This window comes from Mastigoproctus giganteus, chromosome 1, assembly GCF_048544385.1.
Source record: "Mastigoproctus giganteus isolate SK-2022 chromosome 1, ASM4854438v1, whole genome shotgun sequence".
NCBI lineage: Eukaryota > Metazoa > Arthropoda > Arachnida > Uropygi > Thelyphonidae > Mastigoproctus > Mastigoproctus giganteus.
The window spans coordinates 271,098,047-271,111,288 of record NC_143575.1 but is presented as its reverse complement, the minus strand read 5'-3'; the positions used below and the strand labels follow the sequence as shown (position 1 = coordinate 271,111,288).

General features: G+C 38.5%; 1 protein-coding gene and 1 pseudogene across 1 annotated transcript; one reads left to right on the top strand and one right to left on the bottom strand.

Moving 5' to 3' along the window:
- The first annotated feature begins 833 nt into the window (after positions 1–833).
- On the top strand, positions 834–2,039 carry LOC150091992 (terminal uridylyltransferase 7-like). The gene has a single exon (XM_090370718.1). The coding sequence runs from the start codon at positions 834–836 to the stop codon at positions 2,037–2,039; it is 1,206 nt and encodes a 401-aa protein (XP_090226844.1).
- Positions 2,040–6,690: 4,651 nt separating this feature from the next.
- LOC150091991 (retinol dehydrogenase 11 pseudogene) lies at positions 6,691–7,703 on the bottom strand (annotated as a pseudogene).
- Between the last annotated feature and the right edge of the window lie 5,539 nt (positions 7,704–13,242).

Below are 13,242 nucleotides of genomic sequence, written 5' to 3'. Positions count from 1 at the left end.
TTAAACGCTGCACTGTGCTGCGACCTTCTTCGAGGTCACATCGACAGTTATTAGCTGAGGAGATGGCTAAGTTTGAGGAGCAGGGAATTAAAGTGCTGTTTACGGATTCAGTATTTACATTAGATAGAAAAGGGACTTTAATTATTCGAAAACAGGGCATCGAAAAGATAATGCGTGTCACTGAACCTTTACAAGCCCAAGTACCTTTAGAAATGTTGAGAATCCCAGGAGCATTAAAATTTTCCTTCATTACTGAAAAGGGCAATGTACTGCAGGGTGTAGTACATGTTTCTGGAAGAAATGAATGTTATCAGTTGAATTGTGTTTTTTTGTTGGGAGCTAATTAAAAATAGGCATTGTCTACCAGAATCTTTAGTGTATTGTATCTATGTAACTGTAGGCATTATGACATTAATGGCTGTCTACTACAGTAAAGTACTGATACAATTATTGTGGCAAGTTATCAGAGCCTTAACATTACTATTAAGGGCCGGATGGCGGTTAGCGAAATTAGCAGGTCACATTTCAGCTATTGCGGGAATTAATACCGGTGAAAGAATAGCCCAAACGACTGAGCGAGTCAGTCAACATTTTGATAATCATGCGAGAGGAATGGGTAGAGTAAATGATCAAGGACCATTGATTGCAACTGTTATTATGTTGATAGGGTTAATAATAACCACGCTAGCTGTAGACGAATGTAGTAATCATCAAGTTATACCATCCGAAGTACGAGAGTGTGATGGAAACGAAGGCACAAATCCTTGTGAACTGTTTACCCATGCTCGAGTTACACTGAGGAATGCTGCCCACGCTCACAACTTTCTGCCGACATGCCATATGACAGCCAAAATAGGGTGATACAGGCACTGACCAATCCACTACGATTACAAGCTCTGACGAAATCATGTAATCACCATACCTTCAAGAAGAACCCTACCAGAAGCGAGTGGAAGGAGAAGGAAACATTATTTGCGTACGTTCGAGGATATATCTGTAAGACATATCCTGGCTCCAGTCTGTCAGTTATTGGTTCCTCAATTACCCGACTTGATGCCTGGTACTCAGCTTTGGATATTAATGCCAATATTCCAATCCTCGAATCCGAAGAGCGAAGAGTTTTCATGGAGAGAACCATCGACGAAATATGTGCAGGTTTGAAACTCCACACACTGTGCATACAAGCAGACACGATTGTTCATGCACGAACACCACTTGCGAAGTTATGTTTTAAGAGTCGTGGGCCTCGACGAGAAAAACTAAGAGTTACAATTTGTCTGAACAATTCACTTGCTGAAGCTAGTAGCTACCTTCTCCAGACTTACGTAAGATTAGATGTAAGGGTAAAGATTCTCGTAGGGAACCTGAAGAACATCACCAAGAAACTTCACAAGGAAAAAATTGGAACACATGGCCTATCCTCCTACGGACTGTCCTTGATGGTCATTTATTACCTACAACAAGTTCGTCCACCCGTCCTCCCAGTATTACAGGAGATACCTGGGATGACAAGAGACTGGTGGATAGAGCGACGACCTATATCTCTTCAGAATACCCTAGGAGAAATAATCAACACTTGGCCCATATGGAAAAGGAATCAAGATCAAGTTGGAGAACTTTGGTTACGTATGTTACTCTTTTACAGCGAAGAATTTGATTACCAGAATGTAATCATATCGATCACACGTGGACGAATGTGCTTCCGAAGAGCTGAGTGGGAATGGAAATCCCCACTAGCCATTGAAGACCCACTTGAAGTAGAACGAAATCTAGCAAAGCAAGTTAGCCGATGGAACTTTCTTCAATTTAGACAAACTCTCCGGTCAATACTCATAAAGGTTGCCACTACAAAAACAGAATTAGAAAGAAAAGCGACCAAACTGATTGAGAGTAACCCTTCCTTTGATAACCTCGAGGAAGAAATTGCTAAGATTGTTCCAGCTGAATCTAAAGCCCTGTCATGCTTGACCACACACCAAGAGAATCATCAGCAGATACCGGACACTGAAGTCACACGCCGCAAGGAAGAGATGGTCTAAATATGCAAATGTAGAACTATCAAAAAAAAAAAAAAAAAAAAAAAAAAGAGGTTGTATACTTACAACCTTGCCTTCCAAATATTATTTTGGGTAATCCATTGGTATGTAAATTATGTTAAGACGCAATGTTAACTTAATTGGTATATAAAATATGCACTCTATTCCTTCTTAAAAGCATTCACATTATAAAGAAGTCTGTGATGAAAAGGTTGCTGAAAGATGATGAATAATATTCTCAATGCATACTTATGTAATGATTTAAACTTCTTTGGTTAAATTTCTGAAATTGAGAGGAAGGATGTTTTAAAAAAAAAAAAAAAAAAAAAAAAATATCTATATTGTAATAAGCTTCTTAATGAATATTGTTATTTCTATGTAACTTGAATTGAAATGGTTAGTTTATGGTCATGTCATATTACTATATTCATATTCTTATATCATATGATATTATTATACCTCACTAGGAGTATGTTATCTCAAGATATTAGGTAACCTAACGTATTGTATCGTATTATAATATGTCCCATACGGACAAATATCAAGTGTATTTCGGATATATCAAACGAACAGCCACCCAGAAGTGTATTCTGAAGTTTAAGGAGGTAACTTAACCATTTAACATTTAACTTTATCATTTGATGTTTAAGGTACTGTGTTTATCTATTTACTATAGTGATATGTATAACCAAGATATAATGTTAAATCAAGAAATATAACATTGATTGAAATGGATACTAACAGTCAAATGTAAAATGACCTAATATAACCTACTATGAGCTGATTTGTAATACTGATATTACGTTTTGTTCTTTTTCTTTCATGTAAATGGGCAATGAGTGACGACAAGAGAGAAGTGCCATCATCAATGTTGGGCCGATGTGTTCTTAGTGTTTCTCAATGTATTAGGACTTGTGTTAATGTAAGTGCCATTTAAAGAAGGAAATCTGTGACCTCCAAGGACTCAAGCACGGAAACTTCTTATTACTTTCCTCTCCAAATAACCTGGAACTTATAAGGTCTTCCACCCCCACAAAGGCACTGTTGTTCGAGGAGTGGATCGGTTACAACCCTCAGTGATTTAAAAAAAAAAAAAAAAAAAAAAAAAAAATGAAAGATTAATCTACAGAAAGACTATGTTTTCTCACAAGAATTTCTCAGAAAACTGTTGCTGAACATTCCAAATTAGACTCTTAGTTTCACCTTCCTAAAGTGTAAATTGACTGTTCCAGAAGTGTGTGTGATACCACAATGAAGATTTGTTCCCCAACTCTGGCGATCTATTGTTGTTAAATTTTATTTTGATAAATTAATATGAAGTTTTGGTAAAGAAATTGGATCAATGATCAATGTAAATTTCTCACAAGTTAGAGGTATAACTGCGGAAATTAACTTAAAAAAAAAAAATATGTCGATCTGGAGTTGTTATACCCTCTTCTTGTGTTCAAAGTTCGGTGATAACTTAACAAACTTTACGCGCAAACGAGACACATACTTAGAAAATTCGTGTTTCACAATCTTTTAGCTCAGTTATTACTCTTTCCTGATAATATACCGTAAATTAGAAAGGGTCGAAAGGGCCTGCGGCTCCTAACGGCACCCTACAACTTCTTCAGCCAATCGCACTGACCTTTACCGAGGAGAATTCTTACCACACAAGAGAGCGCGCTCATATCAAATACCTTTGTAATAATAATGATAATAATAAATAAAAATTAAAGCAATAAATAGAATAAGAGGAATAACAATACTATTAGTAAATGTATGGTAAAGTTCATCTACTTACATTTGGTTCTACTCCAGGGAGGGAGACTGTTCTCGACCAATCCTTGGTCTTCACAGTTGGTGAATGGAGGAATGTTGCCAAGGCAACCAGTCACTTCCCCCCCCCCCCCTCAATCCTTTTTTTATTCTAATATGTAGTTACTACAGCAGCTGTCTATTAATACTTGACATTATTCAAATCATAAACATATTCCGAATCTGTCCAAGACAAAACAGATTCTGTGTGAATCAACTTTTTCCAAGTGCAAGTTTTGTGTTTCCTGCTACGGAAGTTAATCTTTTTAGAGACATTAAATCCGCTACAAGTCTATACTTTCCTTAGTGTTAGAGTCAAGGAGACACCCAGTAATTCCTGATCATTACCAAGTCTGAAATATAACTGAATGCATAACTGAATATTGTTTATACATCAGGGAATCACATTAGAAATGGAGATCGGTTTGACAAAGAAGAGGAACGTATATGGATAGAACTCTAAAAAGGGAGCGAATGAATATTTTATTAGTTGGGGATTTAATTACAAATATATATATAAAGGCTTTATGAGTTAACTGTCTTATTCAGTAATTTCAGTAGAGTGATAAAACTTTGCTACAAAAGTAAAGGCAAATAAAAGAATGCGAAGAGAAAGTTAAGTCACCAGTCTCGCCCACATCCTGGTTCCTGTCACAGATAATGTTATCAGCGGTACCAGACGGTGGATGGCGCAGTGGTAAGTGAAGAAGGAAATCGAGTTTACGATTACAGCATTTACGAAAAGACGCAGCTGTATGTTGGCCTGCAAGCCAACAGGATGAAGGCCGAGGCCCAGCAAGTGCGTAGGTGCGTGCACCAAGACCTGGAAAGGTCCCACTAGAGGGCTGTTGACTTTGTCTCGAGGTCATAATCCTCATTGGAAGGCAAGAGTCACCCCAGGAATTTAGTATCCAATCCGAAAACTCCTTTATGTTTGTGAGGTGATGTAAAAAGGGAAGACGGGGAGCAAGAGAAGGTGTGTGTGGAAGAAGCCAGGTCGTTAATGTAGACCAAGTGAACGTCTCATCCCCCCCTACCCGTAGTGCGGTCGCCACGTCCACGGTGGACACGAGTCCTCAAAATTTCGCCTGCATCAGTATTCTCCCGAGTTCTCCTTAGAAGCTACTGACGTCGAAGTACAAAAAGTCCGTGAAGTTGATCGGTAAGTGCTCCTTCTGCAAATAGTTTGCTTATTTAGACATCCCGACTCGTGACACCGCCCCACACATACACACATACCCACTCCACACGGAACAGTACACCCCTTTTAGGTAGACAGCTCCCGGACCAAATTCCAACAATGTTAGGGTTAACGAATTATGTAATGTCGTGAATCATTAAAAGGGCGTAATATTGATCATTGAATCAACTAAGTACAAGCTAATAAGATATTGCACCACTACTCAGTTGTCTAAGGGCCCACTCTAAAGAGGTAATTGTAAGGTGTTGGCCAATAACTCTGTTGTCTTGACTCTTGCCCATAACCACCATATGTGGAATAGTTGTATTGTTAATCATCCTGTTTTCTATTAAAATGTTTATCTGTTAATCCATAAATGTGTCCATGATCCTGTTATTTACTTGGGGACATAGACTGAACTAAGAGACATATATAAATAGATAAGTGAACATATAGATATAGAGAGAAATCTAGTTAGAGCAAGAGGTCTCTAGATAAAAACACCACCGTCAACAAGCATAAAGGTGGGAATAAAACAGCTAGGTAATATTTTAATACGGGTTATTGCGGCTCTAGGTTGAAAAGGAAGACCCAACCTGGAAAACCTAGGGTATCACACAGCGCACTCTAAAGGTCTGACCCTGCAAGTGAAAACAAACCCTTTTCACGATGGGGGGCGGATTCGTCCTAGACTCTTCGTTGAGTTGAAAACCACTAGTCCCTAGTTGGAGGTTTAATCGCCAAGTGATCATGAACTAAAGATTCCATTTAATGTTGTTATTATAAAGCCAGGGGATTAGACCTCACAACAATAGCGCATGCAACATTGTGGCACATAGTCGCACACCTAGAAACAGGCAACACTAGAAAACATGTAGCATGCCTCTTGTTCAGTGTTGCCTCAGTGGAATTGCGCCTTTACGAGCTCTTTCTGCACTATTTCCCCCCCTGCACCTCCGTAGCCAGGTGGAAGGAGCAGCAGTTCGTAGCACACGCTTCTTGATTAGACCGGGGTTCGAGCCCGTCACCAAATACGGAGGATGCTGAAAGGTCAAGGGAATGACCACCGCATATTCCCGGAGCAATATGGCCTTAGTTGCTAATGCTCCTAAAAACCAAATAACAACAAACAATTTCTCCCCCACTCCCATCGGTAACCTGGGGGTAATCCCAAAACTTCGCCGGATTGTAGCTCAGCTCCAAATAACAGTACAAACTTTCTGTTAGTGATATTCATCGTCTCTACTATGCCTCGCTCAACCGATTATGGTACGGTTTCGATAATCCGAATTACTCCTGCAAATCCAGAACTGGATGAAATATCCAACTTAAATAGTGAGACGCAGTCGCATGTTACAAACAATCACGAACCAATCATAATCGGCAATCAAAACGATACTGACAACACCCAAACAGGCTGTAATACAGCCAAAGGGAAAAATAAGAACTTTATAATGCCAATATCCGAAAGGCAGACTCGATCTAGGTCGGAAAAAAACAAAGAATCAACAGAAAAACTCCAATCGTTTATTAAAAGCCGCTAGTTTTATTCTTCTAATACAAGAAATTAATTACAGTTAATTCATTATATATTTCATTTGTAACTTTCGATAAGTAATATCTTATGTCATATAATGACCTTAATCATTAAAAACATTAATAAAAAAACAAAATTCAATCCAACTTTGCATCAGTATTTTTGAGTCCTGTTATCTTTTCTGACAACTCCCATAACTGTCGTGCCAAGTTTTCATCTCTGGCTGTAGAAGACACAGAAGCGGGCCGACAATTTGCGAAATATTTTCCAGACACGTTTTCAAGATCTTCTTCAATGGCTAGATAATTAGATGTTTGTGCACCTTCCAAACAATTTTTGAAGAAAAGGAAGCTCACTATCTTCGGTAAGTATTGTAAATTCCCAGTAAACCTTCGATGTATTTGACTGCTAACAATACCAGGATGAAGAGCATTAACCGTGACACCAGTGCCCTGCAACCTTTTGCTGAACTCGAAAGTAAACAGGAGATTTGCTAGCTTTGAGTTGCAGTACATCGATAGAGTATGTGGTATGTATTTCTCACAGTTCAAATTATCAAGATCTAATGAGCCGCACCAGTGACCGACGGAAGATACAACTACAATACGAGAGGGGGCGCTCTTCTTTAATAAGTCGACTAGTAGGTTGCTGAGTAAAAATGGACCAAAATGGTTGGTAGCGAAATGCAGTTCCAGACCGTCCTCCGTTATGTGGAGCCCAGGAGAAGCTATGACTCCAGCATTGTTGATGAGGACATCAAGACGTTCTTCTGTTTGCTTGAAATCTTCAACAAATGCCCGCACTGATTTCAAGGAGCTCAAGTCCAAGCGTTTGATGACTACGTTGTCTTTTCCAGTAGATTTCACGATGTCTTCCGCAGCCTCCTTTGCGCGTTTCATATTCCTGCAAGCCATAATCACACGTGCGTTACGACGTACCAGTTCTCTTGCTGTTTCCTTTCCAATTCCGGAATTTGCTCCTGTAACAATGACAGTTTTTGAGGTCATATCTCGTGTGCTCCTGCATTTTCGTGTGGTTAACTTTCGGTAAACCTTAAAAATTACTAAGAATATGATAATAGCAAAGAACGCGATCATCATTTCTTCAAGTCGAGATCAGAATAAACTGAACTGCACACTGTCTGTGCCTACTTAACCAGATTTTTTGAAAGAGGAAAAAATACCAAAATTATACGGAAAATTGTCTGACATCAAGTATTTTCGTGTACGTGTACATTTAAGTAGCATACTACGTCATTGTACCGGTTTTGTGTAGTAAGATGTCTAATTCTTCTGTTCTCGTGTGAAAGGGGAAATGAAAATCGAAATTACTCATACGTTGCGAAGATTAGTATTAGTATTTTTAGTATTATGCTGCACCAGCCAAAAAAACAAAACCGAATAAAACAATGATAAATAAATAAAATTAATAAATAATAATAATTAATAAAAGAAAAGAAAATTAAACCTATCATCCTATGCGCTTCCCTCACCCGAAGCTACTATCCAGATGACCTTTGAATTTCCCCAAACTGTCAGCCTCTACCACCCATATAATAAAATAAAATAAAAGTTTCTGTTTATACTCCGGGACGACCAAACGGTCAGAGGAGTTCACAGGATATACAGAATACAAGAAACAGCACCGTATTCAGCAGTCACGGGCTTGAACCCCGGTCACTCAAGGCACGTGTACTTATGCACCCGCGCGCCTGACCACTAGGCTACGGCTAACTTATTCCAGTAATTTATAACTCGCTGGCTAAAATAAAACTTCCTGCAGTCCAATCTAAACATTTCCCCCCATAACTTGAATTTATGTCCCCTAGTTCTGGCATCATTTATAATCTTGAAAATTTCGTCCTCATTCATTTTACTGATGCCTCTCAGAGCCTTAAACACCTCAATCAAATCTTCTCTAATGTGTCTAATTTCCAAACTCTGCAACCCACATATTCGAAGTCTTTCTTCATAAGGATACCCTTTTGCCGATCTCACCAGGCGAGTTACCTGTCTTTGCACCCTTTCAAGAAGCTCGATGTTTTTCTTCAGGTGCGGTCTCCATACTTGAACACAGTATTCCAAGTGTGGGCTAACAAAAGCCTTTTATAATAGGATTATTACTTCCCTATCTCTACTTGCAAAAGTTCGATAGATCATCGATAGGACACCATGGGCCTTCCTTGCAACCTGTTTACAATGCTCAGAGAATTTCATGCCTGACCGTATCGTAGTAGTAGTAGTAGTAGTAGTGGCATGTGATGCAAGAAAGCAAATGTATGAGCTTATGCAGCATTAGCCAAAAAAAAAAAAAAAAATCACACCATTCCGTCCAAATGCCTGTCCAGTTCCTCCTTAAATTTATTCACCAATCATATCATTAATCATGTCAATCGCAGATAGGAATACAGAGTGCCTTATTTTGTCATTCTCTTCTCCCCAGATCTTGGCTAGGTATAATATGATAAACAGTACTTACAATTAATTGTCCCCTTCTCCAGGTTGGGCCAGCTCCTTGGTTTTAGGACGACTTTACATTATGGTCTTGATTTTCGGGATTCCTCTGTTCTGTACTGCCTCAAAAAAAAAAAAAAAAAAAAAAAACTCACCGCCCAACTCACAAACTAAATGACCAACTCACCTCCTTGAACGACCAACTCACTCTCTACACGACTAATTTACTCCTCCCCGTTTCCCGCCGAACAAATCCTTATATATCCTATTTGGTGCTAAATTCCCCCTCCCTTTATTTTAATATAATCCCCGATAAATTCCTTCGTCCTTGACCATCTCAGTTTCTCCGTATACGTCTCCTGGCTCGGTCCTTTTCGGGGAATACTGACTTGACCTTCTTTCTGTAGGTCGAAGTTCGCCATCCTTCTCAGAAATTTTCCTTGCCCTTAAGCACTTTCCTAACGGTTAATACCTGATCCTATTTTAATTTCACTCTTTGGCGTGTTTAATTAAATGTTTATCATTCTAATTTTTAAGAATATATTCCAATGTTAAATGTATATATTATTATTATTTTATTTTATTATTTTATTTTTTTGTTACTAGTAAGCCAAAGCTTACAATATGCTTTTGGAAAGTGAATACATTGTTCGTATGGATTGGCCTGCTCGTTTCTACCGATGTAAATCCCATCGAACACATATGGGACGCTCTAAGGAAACGCCTAGCGGCACGTCCACACCCACTAGAAAATGTTCACCAGTTGAAGATGGCGCTGACAAAGGAATGGACAATATTACTGCAAGAACTTATCAACAACATTGTTCTAAGTATGGACTGGCGGTGCAAAGCCTGCATCGGCATTAGGGGTGACTATATCTCCTACTGAGGACCACCTCTTCCCTTTGTTCCATCTTTGGCAGTGATGCATCTGTATCATGGCAGCCAGTGCTATGTTGCCATTTTTCAATAAAGTCCCTCTGTACCGTTTTGTTTCCGTTGTTGTGTCGGTGTTGTTTCTTGTTCCGAAGTCTTTTCTGTAATAATGTAGGGCGCCTGCTGGGCAGCGTTTAATACGGATATCAAGACTCCCAGGCAGGTTTCCAGCACTAAAATGAGAAACCAGAAAGACTAGGATTTTATATGAGCGTCTAGCGTTAAATTAGGACAAGATTCTGTGCTCTAAAACTCACCCAGATGGACGTTGGGCAAGAATGCAGCAACGAGAATTGCGTTGTGATGATTAACTCTAAGGCCCTTTGTGTATTGGCCTTTGAGCCCGCCTTTAATGATAGTCTATTTAAATATATATATATGCTATCAAAAGTGTGTATTTCGGAATAGTCCTGAAGAAAGATAGATCAACAAACAAGGTATAGTTTATTATACATACATGGACTTGTGTATTTATTTACAGTAAAAGAATTAATAAGTAAAACAGGGAATTAGAATTATATTATGTTGTAAGTGTTAGCTTTACTCAGGATAGTTTTACATTTTCTAGTTAATGGATAGTAGTAACATGGCACCTTTCTGCCATACTGTCGACATTCTTCATGTAGTTTCGGTAAACAATCGTCGTTAATATACAATAAGTAGAAGAGCATCCAGCTATTCGAATTTATAGGCGAATGTGTAAGATTGACATATAGTTATGTTTGCCGTTACTGGAAACGCAGTATCCAGTAGTTGGTACAATAGATGACACATTCTGGCCTTAATATAAAAAATACATATGTGAATTTAGCTGGGAGGAGAGAGGCTAGTATGTGATATTAGGCGGGGAATAGAATAGTAGCTGTGGTCGTTCAGTAATCCCAGATAACCGGTCGCTAAACTAAAAGACGAACTTACCCAAATACTTTCCTACCGACTTGCCAGGTACGACTTCTTCTTCGCTATATCTCATCATGGACGTTTTTAACTCTGTTTCCATCTTCATCCCACCAAAAAACCCTCGGTTTTCCCATAGTCCCAATATATACACCCCTTTCCCCTTTGGATGGCCCCTTTCTTGATTGGTTAGGAGCTTATTCCTGTGGGGAAAAGCAAATCTAGGATCACCTGTCCTAGTAATTAGACACGTTTAATTTGAGAAATCTACCGTGAGAAAGGAGTAAATTATTAATTGATATACGATGATACTTCCGGGTTATACCAAGGTATTCTCTTCACTCAAAGTCTATTTACCTCTGTCCATCATTTTTCAACAAGAGTCAATTCGCAGTAATCAGTTCGAATTTCTCTCAAGAATACCTTCCTCATTCCGATTTACTCACTAGCCCCCACAGATTTTGCCATTGTATATCTGAGTAATGCAAGCGCAGCACTACTTAGCTGATCCTATCGAATGTCGGCTTCATGTAGTGGATTGACCGAACTATGGGAGTGAGATGGAAATTCGATTACTGCTTTCCTAAGAATAGAATCGGACAAAACAACTTTCAACACGGCCTTATTACTCTACACATATAGTGACTGGCAAAAGTAATGTGTGGCTATTTATGAGAATATTTTACGATATAAAAATGTTCACATTTTAATACACCTCCCGTCTACGACGAAAATTTTCGAGCAGGGGGGAAAGAAATGACCTCTTGCTCAAAATTTTAGGGTTTGAGATGCTTTTCTAATGAAAAAAAAACGTTTGCATGGAGCTTTTTGGATGGGGGGGAAAGAACCAACCTGTCTCCTCTAACAAATTGAACTACCCTAATCTAATATATATAATACAATATCGAAAGATAATAACATAACAATTTTCCAAGAGCCTTTTGGGTTCCTCTGGACAATAAAGTTATCTTGCTACTTTGAACAGAACAGTTCCTCCCTTCTTTTGTCTCTTCAACCTACCTTGGTCGTCACAGATTTCTTTCTGCAAGATCACTGATACAAAAACACTAATATGTTCTGTAATGTTCTGTTTATGAAATAACAAATGTCTATAGGTTGTATAAAACATAAAAATGTCTCTTGTATCGCGCACTGTTCTTTATTGACTACGTTGTAAAAGTGTTCTCTCATTGATGACTGTCAATCTTGGGGAAACCATGCTTTGAGCTCCTGGAGAAACACTAGACTGACGGTCCAAAGGGCACTAAGGTAATTTTCTCTTCTAGGACTGGCTGCATGTAGCTGCTCCGTCAAACTCTTCTCTCCAATGTAACATGATATGAAACAGAGATAAACAACAATTAGTATCTGCTCTTGGCTTTAAAGACATTTACAAAGTATCATATACCTTTAGCATTAAACATGCTTCAATACCAAGTAATACGTTATACATACAATATTATTCAATGATTTGTATAGATATACATATATATATTTAGCATTGGATATGAATTTTGTTCCTGACCGTTATTATATAGTCAGCTTATACCTTAAACACACGTGGTTATTATACACTCACGTTGATAAACATTTTGGTTACACATAAAATGAACTAGTTACTCTTCAAAATACATAAAGATTTACTACTATAAATGCCCAGAGTAACTTACAATAGTAAAATTTAGGAATCTATTTATACTCAAAATTACATATTTGTGGGATTACAATGATTTAGACGTTTACATTGTCTTATCTTATTATAACAATGAAGTTAAAAAAATATTTATCATACAAAGTATATATAGTGATAATTTTAGTTAATAGGATAATATATATCTGGTTAATTAATGGTGTAAATACGCTGTAGGTTACATTTACATATAATTATAAGTGGGTTTTAATGATTACATAATGCTAAAATTTTTTTTTTTTTTTTTTTTTTAGCTCTAATATTTCTTACATAGTAATTTCCTGACACCCTGGGTTGTAAATTTTATTACTCCCACCATTCCGTTATGGGAGGAGACAGTCTCGCCTTAATCAACCCCTTACCCTCGAGCCACTGAGTGTATAAATCAGCCGTGTACACGGCACAGCGCTCGGTGGGGTGATTCCATGGACATCTAACGGAATGGTCCCTCACCGTTGGCAGTGATCCCTTCTTAAAAGTAGTGAGAATCCTAATATTGACCACGGTTCTAAAGGGAAGGAGCTCTTCAAGGCGCTGTGCCTTCGCTTCCCCCATGGTAAGGATCGTGTGGTATTCTCTCGTTATGTGCGACAACCAAGATCCAAAATGTGGTGAGGTGAGGGCCCCTGGTTTTAGGGAAGAAGTAATAAACTGGTTGTCCCAGGTGATGCAGGCGATTTCCTCCGCGAAGAGTGTAGCCTCTATCTCGTCCG